This window comes from Monodelphis domestica, chromosome 2 (genome assembly GCF_027887165.1).
Source record: "Monodelphis domestica isolate mMonDom1 chromosome 2, mMonDom1.pri, whole genome shotgun sequence".
In the NCBI taxonomy this organism is placed as follows: domain Eukaryota; kingdom Metazoa; phylum Chordata; class Mammalia; order Didelphimorphia; family Didelphidae; genus Monodelphis; species Monodelphis domestica.
This window is the reverse complement of record NC_077228.1, coordinates 175,315,088-175,342,990: the sequence shown is the minus strand read 5'-3', so window position 1 is coordinate 175,342,990 and position 27,903 is coordinate 175,315,088. Positions and strand designations below refer to the sequence as shown.

The window sequence follows — 27,903 nt, the reverse complement described above, 5'->3', positions numbered from 1 at the left end:
TTGTGTTAACAGTTAGATGCACAGAATGTTGGAAATGAAATTAGGAAGACCTGAGATCAAATCTGTTTGAGAAGCTAGCAGGATGAGCCTTAGCAATTCACTTCAGTGCTGACTGCCTCATTTCCCTCAACTGTCAAACAGGGATGGTGATGATAATAGCACCTTCTTCCCAGAGTTATTGTGAAAAACAAATGAAATAATATTTCTAAAGCACTTATCACAGCACCAAGCACATAGAATTTACACTGTAAGTCTGTATCCCTCTCTACACTATCACTTAGTGATCTCAAGCACCAACCATGGGTTCAATAATCATTTCTATAGTCATAAGGCATAGATCTACATATCTAGCCTGAGATTCCACTGAACACTAATCTTTTTTTGTTTTTGGAAATTTTTATTTAATTACTTAATTTAGAGTCGTCGTTCCCCACCCCCCCACCCCCCATAGCTGGTCTGCAATTCCACTGGGTTTTACATGTGTCATTGATCAAGACCTATTTCCATTTATTATTGACAATTGCACTAGGGTAATTGTTTAGAGTCTACATCCCCAATCATGTCCCCATCGAACCATGTGATCAAGCAATTGTTTTTCTTCTGTTTCTATTCCCACAGTTCTTCCTCTGAATGTGGATAGCATTCTTTCTCATAAGTCCCCTCTGAGCACTAATCTTACTGATTCAGCAACCACCATTATACAACAAGAACCTAATGACCAAAAGACACCTCAAACTTATCATGTACAAAACAGTATTCATTATCTTTTCCCAATAATGGTTTCTTGAATGATTTTTTATTTATTCATGAGATTCAGGTAGTCTTGTGATTCTTATGTTATTATCTCCTTGATCTGTTTTTCAGGTAGTTATTTTCTTTTCTTTTTTTTTTAAACCCTTACCTTCCGTCTTGGAGTCAATACTGTGTATTGGCTCCAAGGCAGAAGAGTGGTAAGGGTTAGGCAATGGGGGTCAAGTGACTTGCCCAGGGTCACACAGCTAGAAGTGGCTGAGGCCAGATTTGAACCTAGGACCTCCCGTCTCTAGGGCTGACTCTTAATCCACTGAGCTACCCAGCTGCCCCTCAGGTAGTTATTTTCAATAGAATATATCTTGTGGGGAGCTAGGTGGCTCAATGGATTCAGATCCAAGCCTAGAGATGGGCGGTCCTGGGTTGAAATCTGGTCTCAGATGTTTTCTAGCTGTGTGACCCTGGGTAAATCATTTAAATGCAATTGACTAGCACTTACCACTCCTCTGCCTTGAAACCATTACAAAGTAGAAGGCAAGGGTTGAAGGGAAGGAATAGAGGGGTTGTGTGTGTGTATTCTCCAATCTTTTAATTTTATTACTTCTTTGCTCAAGGAGTCAGTTTCCTGTTTGGCCCATTCCAATTTTCAATGAGTTCAATCCACTGTCCTTCAAAAAAATCATTTAACTCTGCCACCCCTGCTTCAAGCTATCATCTCATTCTTCTCCTCTCTTTTACTGATTTAGAAAAAAAGTTGATATTCAATGACCCCATTTCTTCACCACCTATTCACTTGTCACTCCTTTGTAACTTTGTTCTTGACCTCATCATTCGACTAAAATTACTCTTTTCAAAGTAACCTATGTCTTAATTGCTAAAGCTGATGACTATTTTCAGTACTCATCCTAATCAAATTTTGTGTCACATGACACTGTTGTCCAAATCCTTCCTCCTACTTATTTACTCTTCCTTAGATTTTTGTGATGAATTTCTCTTGGTTCTCCTTCAACCTAAATGCTCCTTCCCAATATCCTTTGATGGATTATCATCCACATCCAATTCCTAAAATGTGGGTATTTGCGAAAAGTTCTTAGTCCCTCTTCTTTTTTATAATGAGGATGATGATGATAATAATAATTAGCATTCATAAAGAGCTATGAGGTTTACGAAGTATGTGCCACATTTTCCTAAATTGATCCTCACAACAACCCTGAGGTAGGTGCTATATTGTCTCCATTTTACAGATAAGGAAACCAAGGATCAGAGAGGTTAAGTAACTTAGCCAGGATCACATAGCATGTATGTATCTAGGGCAGTGATGGTGAATCTTTCAGAGACAGAATGCCAGGAACAGCCCTCACTATCCTTCACCTTGAAACTGAGTGCCGTGCCCAACCTCCCCAACTCCCCCTTATCCCAGGTGGGGAGGGAGGAAGTGACTAGATATGGAAGAAATCAGGAACAATGGAACTCACAAACCTAGTATTTGATAAAACAAAGAACAAATCACTTAGAAAAAACTCCCTAGTTAATGAGAACTGCTGGGAAAACTAGAAAGCAGTCTGTCAGAAAGTAAGCTAAGACCAACACATCCCATAAACATGACTTTAATGTTAGAGATCATAGCTTAAAAAAAAAATCATACCAGCAGATCATATATGTTTCAAAGTTATGGGTAGAATATATATTTTTAAGTAAACAAGGGAAAGAATCAACTGCTAAAGATAAAACAGAACACTTAGATTACATGAAAATCTATTGGTTTCAGAAGCAAATATAAAATGTTCTGTTAGGCATTCAGAGAACTTCATAAATTAGCCTTCTACTTTTCTACTCTTCTTGCTCCTTACAAACACATATTCCTGGATGTTCCACAACAAGTCACTATCTCTTGACTCCAGGTATTTTCCATACCTGGGACATCCTTCCTCTTCCACTTAAGCCACTGACTTCTCTGGCAACCTTTAAAGTCCCAACTGAAATTCCATCTTCAACAGGAAGCCTTCCCCAGCTAATCTTAATGTTAGTGCTTCTGCTCTGTTATTTCCTGTTCATTCTGTAGACAACTTGCTTTGTATAAATTTGTTTGTGTGCTGTCTCTCTCCTTAGATAAAAAAATTCCTTAAGGGCAGGGACTATAGGTGTTTTATTAAATGTCTATTGATTGGTTGATTATAAGGAATGGCTCTCTGGAAGGGAGAGGGAAAAAGAATAACTGGGTGTCTAGGTAGTGTAATGGACAGAGCACTAGATTTGAAAAGAGGAAGAACAGAGTGCAAATCTTGCCTGGGCTACTTAAATTGACCCTTGGAAAGCATTAATCTCTCTGAACCTTGGTTTCCTCCTCTGTCCTAGGGATAAAAACACCATCTCTCTCACAGGATTGTTGTGAGAATCCACTGTGAGAAGATTTAAAGGATTTTGTAAACTTTAAAGTGCTAGAGAAATGCCATAAATGGTCACAGACAGGATAGCTGGGTTGCTCAGTGGACTGAGAGCCAGGCCTAGAGATGGGAGGTCCTAGGTTCAAATGTGGCCTCAGGCACTTCTTAGCTATGTGAACCTGGGCAAGTCACTTAACCCCCATTGCCCAGACCATATCACTCTTCTGCCATGGAACTAATATATTATTGTATTGATTCCAAGGAAGAAGGTAAGGGTTTAAAAAAAATAAAAATAATTTTAAAAAATGAATGGTCATAGGTTTAAAAACAAAATATATTAATAATGATTTTTCTTTAAAAAGTAGAATGGGTAGAGGGCAATTTGGAACTATGCCCAAAGGGCACTACAAGACTGCCTTTTGACCCAGCCATAGCACTGCTGGGTTTGTACCCCAAAGAAATAATAAGGAAAAATACATGTACAAGAATATTCATAGCTGCACTCTTTGAGGTAGCAAAAAATTGAAAATAAGGGGGTGTCTGTTGATTGGGGAATGGCTGAACAAATTGTGGTATATGTTGGTGATGGAATACTATTGTGCTCAAAGGAATAATAAACTGGAGGAATTCCTATGTGAACTGGAACGACCTCCAGGAACTGATGCAGAGTGAAAGGAGCAGAACCAGGAGAACAATGTACACAGAGACAGATACACTGTGGTACAATTGAATGTAATGGACTTCTCCATTAGTGGCAATACAGTGTTCCTGAGCAACCCGGTGGGATCTATGAGAAAGAACATTATTCACATTCAGAGGAAAAATTGTGGGAGTAGAAACACTGAAGAAAAACAACTGCTTGACTACATGGGTCAAGGGGGATATGATTGGGATTGCAGACTCTAAATGAACATCCTAGCGCAAACACCAACAACAAGGAAATGGGTTCTGATCAAGGACACATGTAATACCCAGTGGAATTGCGCATCAGCAATGAGAGAGGGGAGTGGTAAGGGAGGGGAGGGAGGAATAGAAAATGATTTTTGTAACCAAGGAATAATGTTTGAAATTGACCAAATAAAAAAAATGTTATAAATTTTTTTTTTTAAAAAGGTAGAATGGGCTGCTTCAATAGGAAGTGGTTTCTCTCTTAGTAGAGGTTTTCCAACAAAATGAATAACATGCCCTACCCCAATATGTATGTACCTCAAAGTTTTGTCTTAGGTCTTCTTTACTAGTCACCTCATCAAGGTTCATGGGTTAAATTAGTATTTCTATTAAGATCTATGCTTTCAATTCTAGTCTCTGCACTAAGCTTCAGTTCCGTATCATCAACAGCCTACTGGACATTTCAAAATGGAAGTCCTAGAGACATCTCAAATTCAACCTGTTGAAAATAGAACCCTTCTTTCTTCCAAACCCCCTGGATATTCAAGCTTCCCTTTACCCATCCAGTCTTCCAAATTTATAGTCTTGATGTTATTCTCAATTCCTTTCTTTCATCTCATATATCCCATCAGTAGCCAAATCTTGACTTTCCTACTTCTACAATATCACTTACATTCAACTAGAAATCTGCTGCTTTATTTCAGGACCTCAGCACTTCTAATCTTGTTTACTTCAACAATCTGCTATTGGTTTCTCTGCTTCAAGTATTTCATTCCATTGGGTCATCTTATACATGCTGCCAAACTAATTTTCCTTAAGTGTAATACCCCTGACCATATATCACTTTCCTACTCAAGAAATGCCAACAATTCCCCTCTGCTTCCAGAAGAAAATAGTAGCTCCTCTGTTTACTTTTTCAAGCCCTGGACCTCAGTCTAGTTTTCTAGCATAATTGAGCATTATTCCCATTCTCATACGCTATAATACAGCCAAACTGACCAAGTTTCTGTTCCTCACACAGTCCATCTGTCTCTATGCCTTTTGTAATTGATGTCCCCGATGCCTGTAATGGTCTCCTTACCTCTGCCTCATAGAATTTATCTCTTCCTTAAAGACTCAGCTCAATCACAACATTCATTTATCACCAAGCTCACATGCTTTAGACAGGACTCCATCATGGTCCCAGGAAACATTATCAGGAAATCTGTTATCCTGTGAGACTGCATCAGTTTTGGTACTCAGAGCTCATTAACAGCCTTGATGCCTTCTCTTCTTCTGACTAGGGGATGGCACAGAGAACTCCTTCCAAAGTCTATATTTAAAGAGGATTCTCAGGCCAGTAATTTCTTTTATTTCCAACCAGTTTACATGCCTTGGACTAGCCTCCATAATGTACCTTCTCTTTCCCTTTCTCCTAACCACTTTCAGCTTCCTTTTATGTTTTGTCTTCTGTTATAAGATTATAAGGTCCTTGATGGAAGGGCCTGTCTTTCTTTTTCATATTTGTATCTCTAGCACTTAGTACAATGTCTGGAACATAGCCGGGTTGGGCATGAAGCCTCTTTTCATTCCCTTCTCCCTTCCTACTGCAGTAACACTATATTTAACTACTTTTTACTCATTTGTATTTTTTCTCATGTTTCTTTTGTATGAATTTAAATATGTAACTGCGGTCTTCTCTGTTAGATTTTAAGTTCCTTGATGTTAAAGATTTTATTTTTTGTACTTGTTTCCCAGCACCCAGCCCTATGCCTAATGTGGTAGGTACATAAATGTTTGCCGAATGATTATCCAATGAACTCATCAGGCATGTTATGAGGGAGAATTCTTATTTTAAATATACTGTCTAGATGATCTCTGAAATCCCTTCTAATGATTTTAAAATTCTTATTTATTCTTCCAAAGGCATGGTTATAACTAAACAGGGCCTCTAAGATTTGCTATATACAGCTATCATATTCCCTTGGGAATGAAGAGGTTGAAGATAACATCCTTGTACTCACTAAATTATGTTGTTCAGTTTTAATATATATTGTCACAGCTTCTACTATTGGGGTTGCTTTAAAAAGGTGGGAAAAACAAGGCTGATCATGTTAGAGGATGCATTTTTATCAAAGAACTGACAACTACACAAACCTATGGCTCCCTGGGACACACTGTGTTCTTCATCCTTCATGAGATCCCTTTTAGGAAAAGCTTCCAGGGCTAAAGATGGTAAGCGTAGAACAGAGAAGGCCCTCACCTCTCATGGTTAATTATCCCCAACTTTCCAGGGATACCTACCACATTTCTTGTCTGAAGATGCCAGTTATTCCAGTCATTTGAGGGGAACAGTGTAACTCTCTTAAACTTAGCTACTCCAGGTATACATGGAAATTAATCTCTATTTCCTATCCTCTTTCTGGAAGGATTTACCATGACATGTATCAAGAGAGATTCTCTGTATTGTTGCTTTTCTGCAGCACCATAAAACTAAGGAATTGGGTGGGAGTGAGGGGGGGATAATCTCTGCTGTACTGTGGTTTGTTTATGCAAGTCTCTACTCTCTCTCCAGCAATATCTGTTCAGTCATACAGATAAATGATGTTAGCTTTTAAGAGGTATGGGTGGCATTTCTCCCTCTCTCTTTGTCTACCTCACCTTCATCCACTTCAGTCCTCTTCTGCTTTAATTCCATCTTATGCAAGGGTGAATTTTTTTCCCTTCCCTTTTCTATTCTCTGGTTCCATTTCTTTTTCTTTTTACTCGAACCCCAGTTGTAACTGCAGTTTTTCATGCTCGCCTGTCTGTTTTCTCCATACCTGTATAAGTAATGCTTTTCATTCTCTCCCCCATCTCTTAAAAAAATACAAAAGCCTACCAGATGAGCTCTCCTGGTCCTGCCTAATGGAGCCCAGCAACATCTGCAGCCTTGGTCTCTCGTCTCCAGGCTGCTGCATATCACCTCATTGGGGAGCTGGCCATCAAGAAGTGCCATTAACAGATGTAAATAGCAGCATCCCTGGAAAGCCACATGCATCACCCAGACTCAGCCGGGCCAGTGATCATAAGCTCTGAGTACACATTCCTCAACCCAATTGCACAGCCACTGTAATCAGGCTGGTTGAAGCCTTCTACATAGCAATTTGTGATTCTCAACATTAAGAAACAGATAAAAAAAACACTCAGATAAATATGAGCTATTTAATACATCATACCTTTGGCCAAATACAAATCAAAATGCACATAATACAGAGAAAAAAATCCAATCACCACCTTCTGAAATAAGGTATTATGGTATCTGTTCATTAAAGACATAGAAAGGAAGGAACAAAATATCATTTAAAAGTATAAAGCAATGCAATTCCAAATATCGAGGTGATTATAAAATGCCCCCCCCCCATGTATTACCTGTATTCATTTGCCCTCTTATGAGCTGAGGGAAGAAGGGGATGGGAGACAGACAGACATGAGAAAAGCAAGCACACACCCTCCCACTTGGCCTCTTCCAACTCCAGTGATACTTGAATTTTAACAATATATTGCAATAGTCACACAAACCTAAACTGGAGGAATCCATTCCCACATCAAGTTACCGTGAGAGTTGCTCACCCTCCCTGTAATGTGTATAACACACTCAGTTTCTGGGATGTAGTATAAGACTAACATGTAATCTTCATTTTTGAACACAGTATCTGCCCTAAAACTATTTCTTTGACCATACTATGGAAATGGGATGAACAACCTAGAAAGAAACCTTAAGGTCACCTTTATCTCTTTTCCCTAAACAAAAAACAGACCCTAAACTGCCAGCTCTGATTTCTGTCCTTCATATCCAAACCTGTTCCTATAGATCCTACAGATCTAGATCTAAGATCTCCTGAGCCAAGGAGGAACTTCAAATTAGACAGTATACTTTATATTCTCTTTTTTTCTCCTCACTTTCCAATGGGTTCAGTATGACTACATAGTAGCCTCCTTACTCCTCCCTTCATACTTTACTGAGTATCATCCATCCAAGACTCCTTCCAACATGAACATCAGGGCTAAAGGACATCTATGGGGCAAATGCTACAAAAAACAAAATTGTGAACTGAAAAATCATGTTAGGTACTCCTTCTATTCTATTCTCTTTAAAAAAAAAAAACACTTATCTTTCATCTTAGAATCAAAACCATATGTTGATTCCAAAGCAGAAGAGCGGAAAGGGCAAGGCATTGGTAGTTAAATGACTTGATGAGGGTCATACAGTCAGGAAGTATCCAAGTCCAAATTTGAACCCTGGACCTCCTGGCTCTCTAAGCACTGAGCCACCTACCTGCTCTCTCCTTCTATACTTAATGGAGCTTTCATTCAAAATGATCATTCAATCAGAGCAACAAATAGCCAAATATAACATATGCAATCTTGACAAACTCAAACAAGAAATGTCTAACCTGCGAATTCATAGCAATAGAACTAGAACTGAATATCAAGATCAAGACAGAACAAAAGAAATTAGAAAGAAGGGAGCTAAAAAGATGAGAACAAATATCCTACAGATGATGTTGGAGTCCTGGGTGAACTATGAGAACCTTTGTAAATGTGTTACTATATATCTGCCCTCTTATTTTTCTTATAGGGCTTCATTGTAAAACCTCTTCAAAACACCTAAAAGTTGAGTATGCTTATCAGGGAGCAGGTAGTGGAGGATGGCAAACAAAGGAAATCCCTAAGTGCAGAAGGTCAAGGATTTAGGAGAACCCCTAAAGGTCAGAGCAACTTGAAACCTGCCATGTAGACAACTGAGCAGAGATGGGAGCTTGTTAAGGGGGAAGAAATAATGGCATTAAGAGAAATTCAAGAGCTCTGTTGCAGAAAAAAATGCTCTTTACCAGCCTACTCTTAAGAACTACTAAAAGTGAATAAGAAAATCCCAGTTAAAGAGATAAGAAGTATCTTCAGAGAAAACAATATAATTTTGAATATATATTGAGAGGCTTTTCAAAATCAATAATAATTTACTAAATGACCACTGTGTCAAGTAAAGAGGAGTCAGAAATGAATGAAATGGTTTTCCCATAAACAATTTACATTCTACCAGAGGAAGAGTAATATATAATAAATAAATAAACAAACAAACAAACAAACAAACAAACAAATAAATAAATAAATAAATAAAGGGTAGTTTTGGGAGGGAGAGTCCTTTCAGCTGAGGGTTGGAGACGGGACAATGATAAGGACAGACTTCATGAAGAAGGCCGCATGAGGTATCTTTTTTTTTTCCTCTTGTGTGTTTTGGAATGGCTCTAAACCCTGAGAGACTACATCTCCCAGGGAAGTTGAGGTACAGGGTCCTGGGAGATGTAGTCTCTCAGGGTTTAGAGCCATTCCAAAATGCACACTCTCCTTCTGTACCTTTTAGGGCTAAGCAATTGGGATTAAGTGACTTGCCTAGGAGCACAAATCTAGGAAGTGCTTGGGCAAAATTTGAACTCAGGACCTCCCTTCTCCAAGTCTGACTCTATCCACTGAACCTCCTAGCTGCCTCAAGCACTTTTAAACCTCAAAATACTGTATAAATATTAGCTATTATCAACAATGAAGAAGAAAATTATTTTGACACAAAATTGTGAATAAATGGAACCCAGAAAACTGAAAATCTTTTTTCCAATCTTTGCCTCTGCACTAAGAAGAGAGAAAAAGAACACCAGGAGAATAAATTTCTCTATTCTTCTTTGAACTTGCTCTCTTGGTCCAGTCCAATACATTATAATTGTCAACTCATACTGAGTACAACAAAAATAGCTGCTCATCTTTTCTTTACCCTTCTCTTCATACCCAATTTTCTCATCATGGTGAGTACCATCAAAGTACCACTAACTCCATTGAAAGCTACCCCTATATGTAAATCCAAGGCCATAAAGATTGCCTTTTCAATGCCTAACTTTCTCCACAGTAAAGTTTTTCTTGATGACCCTGGCTAACATGATATTTGGATGGATGGATGATCTCATAGACATGGGTATTTCCACCAACAATGCAGTTTGCAACTCATTCAATCATACCCATTTGTTCATGCTCTCCCATAAAATCTTCCATAGGGAGTACATCCAACATGCCAGGAGCTTTCTCCAAGTTCAACTGACATTGCATGAATACCAATGTCCATAGGCTATCAATTAGCTCTCACACTCACTACATAAGGAGCCTTTCTTTATTTTCTAGAATTATTTTTTAAAAAGCATTTCTGTGATGGGATCCTTTATGTTCCAGATGATTCATATCCACCATGTGCCTCTCCTATTGCCCTTTGGATGACCCTCAACTTTAATTCTTTAGAGATTATGATAATACAAGACTCAAAGTCATACAGGATCATCATAAGAATAGTAAAAAAGATGGGCCTTTGTATCAGACAGAAGCTTTAGTTCATTAATCTCTCCCCTATCTTTTATGGCTGATTCTTGAAAAAGGACATCTATAACTAGGGCCTCTACTTTCCTTTTGCTCTCTTAAATCTTACAGTCTGGTTTTTAACCTCATCATTCAACTGAAACTGGTTTCTCCAAAGTTACCAGTGGTCTTTAATGGTGAAATTTGTGTGAAGGGAATCCTCTCCCAGGATCATGCATGGGATGTTATCCTACCTGTGCTCCTGGAGCTACATCACTTATGTCAACTAGGATGGTCACCTCTTTATGTCACCCAGTGTGGGTCATGGGATTGTGGCTTATACACTTGATCCAGAGATGACTGAATTTGACCCAGATGGGAAAGAGAGGTTAAAAAGGTTCAAGACAAGGAAGTAAGCTCTCTCTGTCTTTGGCATCCTACCAAGGAACTTGCATGCTGGGGTGCTACTATAGAAGCCATATGGGTAGCTAGATTAGGCCTTTTTTCTCTATCTCTCTGCTTTTACCTATCTAAGTAATTCTAATAAACTTTATAAAATTCTAAGGACTAGCCCTTAAATATAATTCTTACAAATCTAAGGCCTTTTCTTAATCACCATCTTCTTAACCTCTCTGAAGATTTTGACATTGGTGCTTACCCACTTCTTGGTACTTGCTTCTCTCTGGGTTTCCATGACAATACTCTATCCTGGCTTACTTCCTGCCTATGTGACCATTCATTCTAAGTCTCCTTTCCTGGATGTTCATTCAGATCACATCAACTAATGGTAGGTGTCACTCAGGGTTCTATGGTCTCCTCCCACATACTATGCTTTGGTGATCTCATCAACTCTAATGGGCCCAATAATCAATGCTAGATATACTGATAATTCTCAAATTTATCCAGCCCTAATATATCCTCCAATCTCATATCTCCAGCTGGATGTCTCACAGACATTTTAAATTCAACATGCCTAAAACTGAGTTCATTAGTTTTCCTCTCAAACCCTCTCCGCTTCCTAATTTCCCAATTATTGGAGGTGAGCACCATCATCCTCCTGGTTGTAAGGTTTACAACCTATTTATCTTTCTGAACTCCTTACTTTCATCTCCCATATCTAATTCAGTTGTCAAGGACCGAAAATTTTGTCATTATAACATTTCTCATATAACATCACCTTCTCTTTACTGACACTGCCACCACCACCCTAATGTAGGGTCTCGAACACCTTACACCATTACAAATATCATAGCCTGTTGGTTGATCTTCCAGCTCATCCTCCACTCACATGTCAGAAAATCCAGGATAAAACATAAACTCTTCTGGCATTCAAAACTCTTCATAACTAGGTCCCCTCCTATATTTCCAGTCTTCTTACACCTTACTTTCCATAAATACTCTACCAGTTAGTGACACTGGTTTTCTTGCTGCCCTTCAGACAAGAAATTCCATTTCCTGACTCCATGTATTTTAAAAAAAACTCTTACCTTTGGATATAGAATAGATACTATGTATTGGTTCCAAGGCAAAAGAGCAGTAAAAGCCAGGCAATTGGGGTTGTGTCTTGACCAGGGTCACACAGCCAACAAGTAACTGTGCCTTGAATTCTCTGCCTTTCCATCTATGTCTTCTGTTTTCTCTGGCTTATTTTGAATTCCAGCTAAAATCTCTACTACAGGAAGCCTTTCCAGTCTATCTTAATGTCACAGCCTTCATTCAATTGATTTATTACATTTTATCATGTACATATCTTAAGATACAGAATTACTTCTAAGATTTCTTTCTAGTTGGACTAAGTTTCTTAAAAGCCAGGAGTTTGGGTGCCCGTTTATTTGAAACCTTTACCTTCTGTCTTAGAATTAAATTCTAAGGCAGAAGAGGGGCAAGGGATAGGCAACTGGGGTTAAGTGATTTGTCCAGGGTCACTCAGATAGAAAGTATCTGAGGCCATATTTGAACCCACGTCCCCCTAACTCCAAGCCTGGCGCTCTATTCATTGGTCTACCCAGATGCCCCTATTTGGTTTAACTAGTATTATGCACAGTGACCAGAATAAAACCATTGCTTAATAAAGGTCTTATGATAGACTCACAAAAACAATAAGATGGAAGATTAGTCATTTTCTCTAAATGCAATTAACTCTGGAAACTTCCAGAAAGAGAAATTAAATATCAGATTTAAAGCAGTTACAAACCTTGGTATGGTTAAATCTTTAGGAACTAACACCTGAGAACTCTTCTCTTTAAAGAGCTCATTCTGTACCCTTCTAGCTAGTATATGCTTTTTTTTTTTTTAAATAAAACCCTGACCTTCTGACTTGGAGTCAATACTGTGTATTGGTTCCAAAGCAGAAGAGTGGTAAGGGCTAGACAATGGGGGTTAAGTGACTTGCCCAGAGTCACACAGCTAGGAAGTATCTGAGGCCAGATTTGAATCTAGGACCTCCTGTCTCTAGGCCTGGCTCTCAATCCACTAAGCTACCCAGCTGCCCCCTAGCCAGTATATGCTGACCCCTAAGGTTGTATGTAGGGTTGTCTTAACTCTATCACCGTGTCTATTCCAGCCCTGCTCCTCTTATAAACAAAGCAGCAAAAAAAAATTCAACCCAGTTGGATAAATAATGAAAGACTAGAGAGAAATGGAAGTAGCATGATAGGAATGGGGAATGGGGGACAGAAAGGAATTAGGGAGTGGGAAGGTTGAAGGGGGAAGAGAAGAAGAATACTATGGTTGTTCTAGGCCTGAAAGGAGATGGACAGCCTTCTGGGGCTAATCCTATTACCCCAAAGACAGTTCAGGGTAGGGATCTAGGCCAGGTAATTTTAAATCAAAACAAGGAAAAAGGCTAGGGAAAATGTATCCCAAAGTGTATGCCAGCCATAATTATATACTCAGCAATCAAGGGAGAAAAATTAGAAAGCAAATTATAGGGTAGTAGTTAGATGGCACAGTGGAAGAGTGCCAGGCGTGCAGTCAGGAAGACCTGAGTTCAAACCAGATCTCAGATACTTACTAGCTATATGACCCTGGGCAAGCCACTTAACCCTATTTGCCTCAGTTTACTCATCCATAAAGTGAGCTGTAGAAGGAAATGGCAAACTACTCCAGTAACTTTGACAAGAAAATCCCAAATGGGATCACAAAAGAGTTGGACACATCTGGACAACAACAAAAAATGACAAGGGAGGGGAGGCTCCAAAGGAAAATAAATTTTAACAGTTCAATAAAAGTCAAACAGGAAGCACAAGCAAATAAATAACAGCACAAAGAATCCTAAAACTAAAAGAAAAGGTAAATACTAAATCCTGAGGTTACAAGACTCTCTTAATGATAATACAAAAAAAGGTAACCAATATCTGAGGAATAAATAGAATTCTGTGAATTCACAAGAGAATATGGAAAAACAAAAAGAAATTCCATAATGGTTCAAGAGAAATGAAGTCTATAAGAGAAGACATTAGGAAATAATACACATCAAAATTTAAGTTTTCAATGAAGAACTTAAAAGCTCAATTAACAGACTGGGGGAAAAATGCATCTACATTTGAGGGCTTCTCTAAAGTACTAAAAGGGAGATAAACAGATTTGGAATGCAAAAATAGAGAAATAGAGGGAAATCTGGTAGAAGAAAAATAAACAGCAATAATGTTAAAGGAACAGAAGATCTCTATACAAACCAAAGAACTGATCTTTAAGATAAGACACAAAGACAACTTAATGGTCCTATATAGCTCTTCCTGAAGAATATGCTAAATTAAAAAACCCAAACACGATAATGAATTAAATAATCCATAAGAACTGTCTTCTCACTTTAGAATATGGAAAACAACCAAAGAAAGAATCCAGATTGCCTCCAGGAAAAAACTCTACGTTTCAAACTCCAAGACATATAGTAGATCAATTTAACAATTTCAATGAAAATATAAAGAACAAAAAAAGCAATGCACAATTTCTCAAAGAAAAGTCAATCTTTCTTGTACCTCCTTTTTAATCCTGGGCCTAGCTCTATGTCTATATGTAGTATATGTATTTAAACTATACTTATTGATATGACATCTCTATGGGCTGTCCATTCAACTGAATATTACAGTCTACACCAGGAAGCAGCAAACTATGGCCCATGGGTCAAATCTGACTTGCTGTTTGTATGAGCTGAGAGCTAACTAAGAATGGTTTATAAAAACCCAACAGTCTGTAAAAATGGCCCACAGACTATATAATTTGCCATCCTCCAACCTAGACAAGAGACTTTTCTTCATCCATTTCATTTTTCTTATGTTACTACTTGAGTCCAATTTCTTTTGAGTAATTGTGAATCTTGTTTAAGAAGCTCTGCTGTGGAAATAGGGGTTATGATATGGAATGTCATATATGCTATAAGACAGTCAAAATATTATGTGTTTTTACTAAAACTTTCCTTTTCTCTTAAAATCTTTGACATAAAGGAAGGCATGTTAGGGGGTAAGATTATTTTCAGAAATTAATGTGATATGAAAATGAAACGAATAACCAAAATACCCTTTGAAAAATTGGGGAAAAAATGGCTCAGAATCTGCTATGCCAGCTACAGACAGGACCTCACAAATCATGAGAAAAAGACTTCTTTTCATTTTGACTCTCATCTGGACATCCTCAACATCTGTGCCAACATCTTTAGTGAGCATACATCTCACTGTTTTATTCCTTTTTAAAAAATTAATACCTCTCATAGAATCTTTCATGGGTCCAGCATATGCATGGGAGAGATCAAAAAGAAGCATCTAAAAGGTGGTATTTTGTAATATACTAACTAGATGCTTTTTTGGTTTGTTTAATACTCAAAGCACAATAAAGCACAGTCAGATTCTGGACTCTCTATATTCCTACTAATCCTGTAACTATAAAGATGTCTACTGTAGAATCTCATATGATACCATAAACCTCTTCCTCCTCTGAACTCCTATAGAAATTACTTGAATGATCCATTAGGTCATATAATTAGGGCTAAGAGTGAACTTGGAGATCATCTAGTACAAATATATCATTTACAGAGAAGGAAACTGAGGTCTACTGAGCGATTTTCTTTTTCAAGGTCACTCAACTATTGAACAATAAACAGAACAAGGATTTGAACCCATGTCCTGTTTACAAATCAGGGCTTTTAATACTAGAACACATATTCATTTGAAATTATGTGTAATGATATAGCATGATGTTTGAAGGCTAGACCAAAGAAGATAGTCCAGGAAAGAACAGACATTCAAAATTGTTGTTCAATTCGATCAATTTTCTTTAACTCCAAATCCAGTGTTTTCACGGGCTGTCCTCTCACATCTGAAAGGCTCTTCTTTCTTATCTCTGCCTCCGAGCTTCCTTCAAGTCGGAACTAAAAATCCTACCTTTTACAGAAAGCCTTTTCCAATCCTCCATAACTCAAGTGCTTTCCTTTTGTTATTTCCAATTTATACCATATATAACTTGTGTGTACACAGTTGTTTTCATGTGGTCTATCCCATTAGACTGTGAGCTCCTTGAGAGCAGAGACTCTTTTGTCTTTCTTTGTACCCCCAGAACTTAGTACAGTGCCCTGGCACACAATAGCTTCTTAATACATGTTTGCTGCTTGGTTGATGGGTCTGTTAACTACAATACAAGGGAGTCTGACTTGTAAGCTCTGCTACCTATGACCTTGAAGCCATTCTATCTTTTTGGACCTCAGTTTCCTGAACTATAGAATGAAAAAGTTGGACTAAATTATCTCTTCTATTTCGACCGGTCTCTTCAACCATTAATTAATGCTTTTGCTGTGACTTAACTTTTCACATACTTACATCTTAGGTTTCGTTATATATCCTCTACAGTGCTCAGTCAGGTACATGGTGGTTACTAAATAAATATTCCTTAATTTGATAAAATGACAGCAAGTTATAATCTGCAATCTGTTATCATTCTACTAAATAACAAACTCATGAACAAATGTATCCCTGAAGGACTTTATTCAGAACATCTACTCTTCTGCCAAATTTGGTCTGTCAACGTGGAAATCAAGAAATCCCCAGTTTGTTTAGTTTGGAGGTAGAAGCCCCAGGTTTTGACCTTGTCACAAGAGGGTTCTCCTTAAGGGAAGGTCCTACTTCACCAATCTCAGGCTAACAAAATAGACAATCCACTTCAGGTGGGAGCTAATCCCAAACTGAAGTCGAGTGACTCTTTGGCACAGTAGGCAGTGCATCAGTCTTGCTAGCTGAAGGTCCCAAGTTCGATCCTCAGAAGGAGGGTGTGATATACTGGGAAAAGGTTCTGGAGATGAATTTTCAAAATCTTTCTCTAAACATTAAATTCCAGTTTTAGGTCAGTTTCAAGATTTGGGGCACTCTAGTTTATATTAATAGTAACAGCAAAAATGAGTTTTACATAAACTAAGATGAAAGGAGAAAATATCCATTAAGAATTTACTTATGATTATTTACCTAAAAGAGAAAAACTAGCTATCTTGAGTTGGTTTGTTGGAACTAACATTTTCTTTTCTTTTCTTTAAGTGCTTTGTTATTGATGCAGGAAGAGTATAAATACTTGTATATGCTATTTTATAAAATATTAATCAGCCTACTTGAAAAAAAAAAGCAACTCCATGCTTCAGTGTCATTCTGGTCTTTTGTCTAAATACACATTTATACTTTTAAAGTCAATATTGGTACAACAGACAATAATAGTGCCTACCAACTAAACACATATTTAAGGCTGTAGCACATCTATTAAAAACATGCACTAAAAAACAGAGAACTCCTCTCTGTCTAGAGCCTTTCATCTTGAAGGGGAAATAAGCACTTTACTACTTCAGCCACATAATGAATCTGTGAACCAGCAGGCATACAAAGTACCATGGTGTTCTCCTACTTTCCTACTTTTTCCTCAGTCCTGGGCAAGAACATGTGATGCCAACAGCTGCAGAGAACACTGGTACATGTAACCCGATAACTCAAAGTGCAATGCAGAGTCATTGAAAGAGAGGTTTTCAAAGCTGGGAATAGCTACTGGTCTCCTTCAGTTTAGTACTAATTTAGTCATGTCCTGATTGGTGTGCATAGCTTTCCCTTTTTCAATCTCAACGTAATCACTTGACAAAATGGAATTTGATTTAAGAAATAATTCTGAATTCAAAATGTCTTCTGTCTGGTGCTGAAAATCAAGTGGAAAGAATAGCCTCCTGACCTTATTAGACTTTAAAAAAAAGTCTCCCAACATAATAGAAATATTTAAATATTTCTTCTAAAAATAGTGTCATTTCAGAGGATTGGAGTATTATTGAAGAATACTCTGGTTGTTTTTCTAAAATTATGGTGAAATATCTTCTGTTAGGTACTGTGGATAGATGGATCTCAATATCATGCAAATAAAGGAGATTTTTCTGACCCCAAACATGCAATCATTAATAAACTATACATGGAAGTGCCAATGGGATAGCATATGGCACAAAGCTATACTGAATGTCTTAATGAACAATTCTAGGCCATCCCTTAGAAAGTTTAGTCCTATCACAAATTATACTCTATGGCAAACATTTGTATTCAAGTGGAATTTAGGTAAAATGAGTACCAAAGTCAGTCTGAAAAATGGAAAGTTAAAAAAAAAGAGCTGCCTAGGGATGTTTATGAAAGGACAGTGCCTCACTGATGATGGAAGGGAAGAAAGGATATTGTGACAGTTTTTTGTTTTTTTTAATAGGCTCAGTTGACCACTTGGCTGTACATTGACTCCCAGGAATTCTACCAAAATTTGCCAAACCCTAGAAATATCTCTGTTGCAATACTGTGATACATTCACTATACTAAAAATACTGTTAAAAACATAATATTTTATAATAAATTATATTTATAATTTAATAATTCTAATAATAATATATTTTAAAACTATAGGTACTGATTCCAAAGGGGACTCTAAGTAAATTAAAGTCATAAAAACCCTTTAAGAATATTTGTTTTTCACTTTTCTTAAATAACAAAACACCAAAAATATGAGACATTACAAGTGTAGGTTTATCTACCTAAAATTAAAAAGAAAATAAAGGTCAAGAATGCCAGGGGGCATGATCAAGAAAACAACCATCCCTACAGGTTTTTGGGAAAGAGACTTTCTGCTGGCCACAATGTGATCCAAGAACAAACATGCTCAAGAGTGGGAGGAGGGAAAAAGGAGGAGAAAGGAAGCAGTAGAGAACAGTCTTATTTAACTGTTTTTATGTGGATAAAATGATTTGTGCCACAGTATTTCCATAAGAAGTGGGACCATTATTTTCCTGTAGAAACACATTTGGTTTGAAAAGTATCACTGGACAGGACGTGAAAATCAAACTGAATGAATTATTCACAACCTCCGATCAGAGGTGATCATTATTTCTGATGCTCCAAACAGTGATTAGGATTCTGTACTGAGATGTCATTTTCTCACTGAGTAACACCAGAGATACAGAATGGCATTATCTCTCTATCCATATATGTATTTTTTCCCCAGGAGGATCTTGACTTAATGTTGCCGTAACAGATACTAAAAACATGATAATTTTAACATTCATTTTGATGGTACCCATAAATGTCATTAGTCTGACATACAATGTCAACACTAATCATAACCCAAAATTAACACTGAAATTGACATCAACATTAATTGGTCTTTTGATGTGAACAATAATGTGAAATTGCTCACCCCCAAAGCAGCTATTATCAATGCCAAATAATCTACTTAACTTAAAGTGAAAAATGGAAATTAAAGGAAAACCAGGAGAAATCTGGGAAGCAAACCAGCATTCTGTTCCTTGAGGGTGGCATAAGATACAAAATCTTACCAATCCCTATGGCAATGCTGTGGAAAGCAGAAAAGGGAACACTTTTGCTATTGTTTCCTATCTTCTATTGCTTTTGATCAGAGGATATCTAAATGAAGACTCTCATAACATGCCAGGATTTGGCATCTGAATTATAGCTCAGGATGTGTCGCAGAAGGTAAAACCCTCTCTGACTTTCTACTTGCCAGGTGGAAAGTTTGAAAATGTAGTTGTGGTCTTTCAGCAATCACCAATAGCTAGGTAATTTCTAACACCTTGCTAACACTTATATTAGCACACTCATTCAAGGAGAAAGGTGATAATGTCAAGAATTGCCTTTACATACACACCCACACCCACCCACCCACCCACACACACACACATACTAATTTAACTGGTCTTTTTCTTCTATTTTGTTATTTTATATGGAACGCTAAGTCAGATTTTAATTAGACACCGGCAAGAAAATAATTTCTATATGATTTTAATTCTGCTTCTATTTGTGACATTCACATCTCTTATTGCATTATGACAAAATATGCTTTTTAAAAATAATTCTGCAACCATATTACTTAGATCCATCCTAACACTTTCTTAAAGGTGTCTTTTTAAACCATAAGGCAGTATGATGTTTGACTTAATTTGTGCTCCTCAGAGAAACCATGCAAGAGAAACTGTCAATGTCTTCCCACATTGTATTATCTGCAAGATATCATGTTCCATTGCCTAGTGTGGTGTGATCACATAAAAGAGCTCAAAACAATTGTCTTAACAGCTGAAAAACTCTTTTTTCATGCTTGGATAACTCAAAAATGGCTGAACAGACTTACCTAAACCTTTCTAAAAGGCAATAAAAGGAAAGGGGTGGGGGGAGAAACTATTGTAGAGTATAGAAACTTTCAACCTGTTTTAAAACTATTATTAAAATAATCAGAAACAATGTCTGGAACAAAAGAACTATCTCCAACCACAATACAGTGCATGTGTGAAGATGAACATAGTATGTGTATCTACAGCCAAGTGTCATTTCTATACACCAATATTTCATTAAAAACACAATAAAGTGTGAGGTCTCGTACTAGAGAAATGGGGTGCTGAAAATGGGGTGATTTGACGACTGACAGAATTAACCAAATTGGGCTATGAAGAGCCCCTGTGGCATCTTCCATTAACCACATAAATGAAGGTGCAAATCTCACATGCTGGTGTCATATGTGGCTATCCTGATTTTCATAATGGTCTGCATCTGGAGCTACACAATTCCCTGATATGGGCTACTCCTTAAGAATTTTTTATAGCAAAATTTCAAAACTTAAGAAATTCAGACAAGCAAACGCTTTGGTCCAAAGGACATTTCAAGTACTTGATTGTGAAAGATTTCACAAAGCCATTGCTTACTTTATTGAGTGGCACACCAATACACAAGGTCAATTAAATATCTGCCTTGGTCTGTCTATCAACAAAATGGGTGAAAACTACTCCCTACCTTGATGAAGGAATAGCTAACACCAGGAACTACCTTTTATGGTGTTGCAAGAAATGGCAGCAAATGGATCCAAGGGACTAATTTTAGAAAACCAAGAAGAATAATTCCATAATTGGGAGGATCTCTTTTTGTCCAAAAGCTGTACATTCAAAATGAAAATGGAAGTAGGAAAAATACAGGCTAATTCTAAAAGGAGCTGTCTCAACTAACATATCCTTTAGTACAATTAATATTACACAATGAGAGGTAACGTGGTTTAAAGAAATGAGAAATGTAACGTCAGAAGGTTAGAGTTTAAATTCTGGCTCTAACTTTTATGATCTCGGGCAAAGAATTTAACCTTTTAAAGCTTCAGTGCCCACATTTGTACAATGGGAATTATAACATTCACACTACCTCTACTCATGGGGCTGCCGTGTGGATCAAGTGAGATAATGTAAGAATGAGCTAAGTATATATGAGCTATTACTAATAGTGATGGTTTTAGAAAAGTAATATGGCATATTAGATAGAGAGGTAGTCTTAGAGTCACTTGGACAAGGGATCAAATCCCTGACTAGGATTTGATAAATATGTGTAACTTTGGGCAAGTCAATTAACTTCTGAGTGCCTCAGGCAATTCTCGGGGACTGATGGCAAAAGGCATTAATAGTAGAAGGAAGTTTCTTTTTAGTAACAGTATCACACCAGATGACAACACATGAGTCAAGGAGGGGAAAAAAAACAGAGAAACCAAGTCAACCCCTGTTTTAAACTATGCTTTGTGAATTATTTGCTTTAATAGTAAACTCTTTTTCAATAATCTATTCCCCTCCCAAAAACACTTTCTCTTATAATCAAGAAAAATAGTTAAGCAAACCAAACAGGAGAGAGACTACATTTCCCAGAAGATGCAAACTGTCTCACCAATAGCCTACCTCCTCATTTTGCAAATAAGGAAGTCAAAGAAGTCCATAAAACTTAAGTACTGTGCCTAGTACTAATTCTAACTCAGGTCTTCAGACTCCAATTCTAATGCTAAATAGTACTCGCCTCCATCTTTTTATATAAAACATATTCATAAATTCATGTTGTGGCAGCCATAAGAAGGTTCAAATTTGTTCTATGAGGTTCTTAAGATAGCAAGTAAATAAGAATGAAGGATACTCATATTTAATGAGTGGTATGTATGGGAAGCCTTTCTGTTAAAGATCTCAAAGCATTTATTAATACACTATCTTAGGAAAAGATCATGATAGGTATTATTTTCCTCATCTTATAGAAAAAGAAATTGGTATTTGGAATGGCTACAGAATTTAGGGTCTCACTTCAATAATTCCTTTTCAGGATTAGGTTGCTTCTCATAACCATTACTCTTTACATTAGAGCCAAGTAAACCGTGGTGCACTAAAACAACATAAATACAACCAATTTTCCCCTACCAATATTAAAAAGTTGACAATCTCGACTCAAATGATCACAACCACTGAAAGATAGATTCCAAAAGAATGAAGTATAAGTATAATGAAGTAAATACAAATGAGTTTAAGTCACAGAAATTATTTGACATACAGACAGACAGACCACATATCAGAGTTAAAGTTGGCTCCATTTCAACCATTTCAATGGCTAAACAAAGAAATTCCTTTGGGGCTCTGGAATATGCTGATGGATTGAACTGGGGGACAGGGCTGCTCAAACAGCTGCAAAGTTTCTCTTAAATGAAAGAAACAGCTTTGATTTAGGAACCCCAATAAGAAGTATGAAAATGGATCCAGTAAATAATTTCTCCCAATCTACTTGGCTTACACAGTTTAAAGTCTCTTCTTCCTTCTCAATTCCTAAAAATGTCACATGCTAGCTGATTTCAAATGATCATACTATCACAAACTGGAAGGATACTCAGTGGTAATAAATTAAAAAACTAACTGTACAACAGTTAAATGAGGGGCATTTTGTTGGATTTGAGAAGTCAAAGAACTAGATTCCAAAATATTCTCTTCCTAACTCTATCTTTTCACCAACAGGCTTAGAAAGAGGAGAGAAAATAACTAACATAAAGGATCATTAAAATTAGCTAGTCGTTAAATTTTTATTTATCTGATATGGTTATTACTTGCTTCTATTTTTATCTTTTGTCCAAAAAATATTTTCTCTAAGACATAAAGTTGGAACATGAAATTCCACAAATCTCCAGGCATGAAGTTTAAAATGTATCCAGATATCATGGGGCCTACAAGGCAAAGCTTTTGACTCCCACTGAAAAGCTAAGGACACCATGTGGAGCTCTCACCAACTGGGGCAATTAGAATGGAGGTTCTGAATATAAACTGCTGCAAAGGAAAAACCCTGACATCTAGTGTTCAAGTGAAAAATGGCAAGTCATAGTCACATAATTTGCTATAAGAAGTACAGAGGATTGTCAAATTGCAGTACATTCTAGAATACATTCCCTTGGAACATTCGGGGCATGGGAGAAGTATTTTTGTGCAAATCTGTACAAATTCTTTTCTTAGCAAACTAAAAAAAAGATATTATAACAGTATCTTTCTAATGTATACATGGGATACATACATATCCTAATTTATCATAGCTAAATCCAAAATCTACAATTTCTTGTCAAAACATGAGGAATATGGCTTGATCAAAAGCAATAAGGGGTGAGAAAGGCCACAAAACATTCATTTGGGAACATGTTGAGTGACCTGGTTATTCTCCCAATTTTGCCACTAACTAGGGGAGCCTCAGTTTCGTCTTCTATAAAATATAAATGTTGGATAAGAGCAGTCTCTTCCAGTTACTAAAATTCTGATTCTATGAAATGTAAAGTTGACTTCAAGGTTTTAATTTCAGGTCACTCCCATAAATTATTGAAAAAATCATTCCCTTTTCCCACACACTTCCATTTCACAGATGACTTTGCCCACTAGTAAACTCTGAGAGGTTACTGATCTATTTCACAGGGTTGTTAGGACATATGAGGATGATGGAAAGCTGAGAATGTATCTCAGAATGAAAAGGACTAAGGTCTCAAAGAGGCCTGTCTATGCTTTTTTTCACCAACTTGCAAGAATGAGCTGCTCTCAGGCAGGTCCCATGCCCAGCCCTCTGCCTGCTTTTAGTCTGAGCCCTTTAATAACAGGATTTCATGCGATAAGCAGCTGCACTGGATTGTGAGCTGTTACTCAAATTTTTCCCACCTACAATTATAGCTTCTACTGAACAATCAAAACAAGTTAGTGAACTGGCAGCAAAATGAACATGACTTCTTCAAAATTGGGAAACAGTCAAGTCAAGCTGCTGATCTGTAGCTTTTCTTATGATTTTAGCTAGACTAAATAGCACACATTCATCTAACTTGCTATTTATGTATAGTGTTCATTAACTTCTAATCATACTTCCCTTCATTTTCACTATTTTAAGGAGAAAACAAAAACAAAAAAAAAGAAAAAACCTCATCTTTGGAACTATTTGCATGTAAAATGATTTATGAAGTTGGTAGACAATTCTGCCACCACCATGACTTTAAACTCATTCTTAGACACAATGCCTTTCAAAGGAATAGACAAAAAATGTTTCACCCTATACCTTTCGTGATGCAATAGGGAGCAAGAGTGGTCAATATCATGCAGGGAAACTATCCTTCCTCTCCATAATTCAGACATAAGTGTTTAAAATGCTGGGCACATTTCTCTGAAAAGCCAATATTCTTTCTTTCTCAAACAAAAAGTTACCAAAAATAAAATGAAATTCGATTGTGCCAACTCTTTCCCTATTCTGATTTATTTCTGAATGGCTTTAATTGTTAAGAAGTTTTTGGTTGAACCAAAATCTGACTCCTTATCATTTTCTCCCATGGCCTAGTTCTTCACTCCAGGGTGAAAAAGAATAAGTATCATTTTTCTTCTGCATTATAACCCTTCAGATCTCTTTAAGACTATTACCATGTTCACCCCTGAGCCTTCTCTTCACCATGCTAAAGAGCACCAGTTCTCAAGTGATTCTCTTAAGACCTAGTTTCTAGTTGTCTTGCCTCTGGAATCTACTTTGTATACAAGTAATCCACATTATCCATGCCCTCTCTAAAAGGTGGCATCCAGAACTGCAAACAGGGCTCCCAATGTGATGATGGACATTATAATTCTATTCATGCTGCCCAAGACCATAGCTATTCAGACATCTACTGACAAGTGGTAGGTTGGAAAAAGAGTATGATTTCTGTGACTTCTAGTTATTCCAAAGAGCAACTATAAAAGCGGCCAATTCTACTCTTATTCCAGATCTCTTCAGGCTAACAGCCAAAATCTGAAATACAAACTCCACTATTTCAAGGGTAAAGGGACACCACCCATGATGGCAAGCTGACAAAGGCTTTCATCTCTGGAGAATACACCATTATGATGATTTAATGTATATGGAGCATCACTGCATCTATATTGAGTCTTGTCTTTCAGAAACAGTGTGACTCATTCAAGCTCATTTTTATAATAAAACAATTTCTCAATCCTCTGTTCAGATGCCCATTCACTTTGGGAAAGGGCAGATATTCTCCAACTCTCATCTACACAGGCCCTTCTCTTTCTCTCAATCCTACACCATTCTTCGGGTAATACATGAAGTATCAGACTCATGACAAACTTGTCTCCGTAGTCAAAGGAAAGTTAAATGGCACCAGTCAGGAACTCTGTCCTGATAAAACTGGGCACAGCATGAAGAAACATATCCTTATGATACCTCATCATCTTCCAAGTACCAACTGTCCCTCAGAGCTCTGTCTACTGAAACCTAGTGTTTGGATTGGCTGGGCTCTCAGCAGACATGGCACATTGTATGTGAGAAAGGATTGCTAACAGAGTTGGATACTAATCCCCTAAATCTCATTCCTACCTTACAATCTAACTGAGGCTTCTAATAGACTTCCTTAGCACTGGGGGCATTAGTCACTAACTGCATAGAGAAAGGGCATAAGTCTAATTCTGCCCTAGCTGAGACACATGGAGAAACAGTCAGCTAACTCTTACACTCAGAAGATGACCAGTCTTTCAAAAATAATAAAAAGAGAAAGAACAAGAAAAGGCAACTGGAAGTTAAGGAAGAAAAGATGAGTACGATAGGAAAGTGTAGTTTACTTTTAAAAAGAAGGCCATTTCCTCACATCACTAAAACAGTTTTTTAATATGCATTGGAGGATATTCTATCCAGATTTCAGCAAAGCCCCAAAGAAAGGAGCTCAGGGGGAGGCCTTCATGTCTAGTTCCAAACTAACAGCTATGATATGACATGCAGCTGTTCTTCAATGTATCCCATTTCCACATGAGAAATGTTGGGTCTTAAAAGGGTTAAAAAAAACCTTTAATTTTTTTTATTCTTTTTTTGTGGTCTTTGGGTACAGAGTCCCGTATAATAAGACTATTTGTATTCATACTGGCAGAGTAAACACTACATGTTCATGCCCAGGCAGTTCTGTGCTTGTAATTTCAGCAAGAACAGAGCTCTGTCCCTCTGGGACTTCACTATTCCCCCAGTTTCCATCCGCTCAAACAGAATGAGAGCAGAGAAAAAGCAGGAGAGAAAGATCATGGCAAGAGGTTTCTCATAGCACTGCAGCTGGATTTCACTTGGCCAAAAAAATAAATAAATAAAAATCTCATTTTGTGTTTTAATTACATAGTTCAAATGTTTTGCCTCTCAGTTCTATCTGTACAAGGGTGCCTACATTCCTGAAGAATCCCCTATTCTCCATATCAGAATTTAAGTTCAGCATGCGCACACAAAAAAAGGGTTTTCCCCCTGTTGAGGGACTTGCCAAATAGATGCTACCAGCAGGGCCACACATTTTTGCTTCCACTTTGTGTGAGAATGAGTATAAGTGTGCACACGTAGTCTCATCAGAATTCATCATATTCTCCCTTCTCTAACCTCCTGTTTCTTCAGCATATCAAAGTGTTGCATCTGAAGAACTCCTATGCGTCTGATTCTCTATATCTGACTAAATGTTTATGCCAACCTTAAAACAAAATCATTTACTCTTTGCATTCTCAAGGTACACTCAGGGCAATGATATAGCTTAGATGTACCAGCAAACAGTATGTGTTTGAAATACGTTCTTATTTTTAAGACATAATCAAAATGTACCCAACCTAATTCTTCTACAAAAGAACTATTCCCAGATGATATTATGGAGGTAGTCCTTTCTGAGCAGCAGGACACTTATCTGGGGACAGTAGTATAATGCCAAAAGAGGCCACTTCTCCATTTAGGATATTTTTATCATACACTTAAGGGTCTTCATTCTTATCAACATTTATATAATGTTTAAAAGCAGAGAAGAAATTAAGCAGGCTCAGGGAAAGGATTTGGTATGATTATAAATAAAATAGTGGGTAATAAAAATACAGAGGAAAAGCTAAAAATCTAGGAAACATCATATTTAGGGAAAAGAGAACTAGATTCTTTATTTAACATTTACACCTTTGTTTATGAAAGTGACTTTTTAGGCACTTGGAAGACAAGTCATTCACCTATGGGACCAAACAAATGATACGAGGAGGAAAAATTATAGAACAATGACAAAACACAGAAAGCCGCAGAAAGGGGGAAAAAACCAGTACATATTGTAATGCCTTTCACTTCTAAACAGCTTTACCAATCTGACTGTTCTGCTATTTGTATATATATGTTATATACACAAGCTATATGGCTCTTGAAGATGATAAGTAGGAAAGAAGTTCCGGCTAGTGAATGAAAGGGAGGAAGGAAAGAGAAAAAAATGACAAATGACTTGCCTCATTTCCTCCTGGAAGCCTGTTCATGTGTACCAGCTGGCCTTGATCATCCAACACCAGCTCAGTGTAAGTTAACATATCAGAAGGCAATGGTGGGGTTGGCAGGAATGCTTGTGCTGACATCAATTCCCAGAGTTTGATCAAAGACTAAAAAGAGAAGAATTTAGAAAAGGTTCATTGTTAAGAAATTATAACACTTTTATATACCTGACAAAGGTCAATTTAGCCTCATTATTCTTTCATTTCTTGATCCAAGTTTCCTAAATAGAAAAAAATCCCAAATTCTAATGACAGTAAAAAATAATCAGTTGAAGAAAGGCAAGAGCCTTCCCAATAGTTCTTAATTTACTACCACAGGAAAAAAACATGTATTAAGCACCTCCTTTGTGACAGGCACTATACAAAAACACTGGGCACATTTAGATGAAAACAAAATAATCCTTGTCACAAATGAGTTTCATACATTCTATTAAGGAA

The 27,903-nt window shown here is 37.2% G+C and overlaps 1 protein-coding gene across 19 annotated transcripts in view; it reads right to left on the bottom strand.

Annotated features, from left to right (window-relative positions):
- ACACA (acetyl-CoA carboxylase alpha) overlaps positions 1 to 27,903 on the bottom strand; it is a 291,002-nt gene that overhangs the window by 74,971 nt on the left and 188,128 nt on the right. For all 19 annotated transcript variants that reach the window (XR_461987.2, XR_461986.2, XR_461989.2 and 16 more), the window contains one exon: positions 27,427 to 27,573. Coding sequence is in view for 8 of the 19 variants with exons in the window: in XM_007481899.3 (XP_007481961.2) it covers positions 27,427 to 27,573 (147 nt within the window). In the remaining 11 variants the exon portion in view is untranslated. The remainder of the gene's footprint in view (positions 1 to 27,426; positions 27,574 to 27,903) is intronic.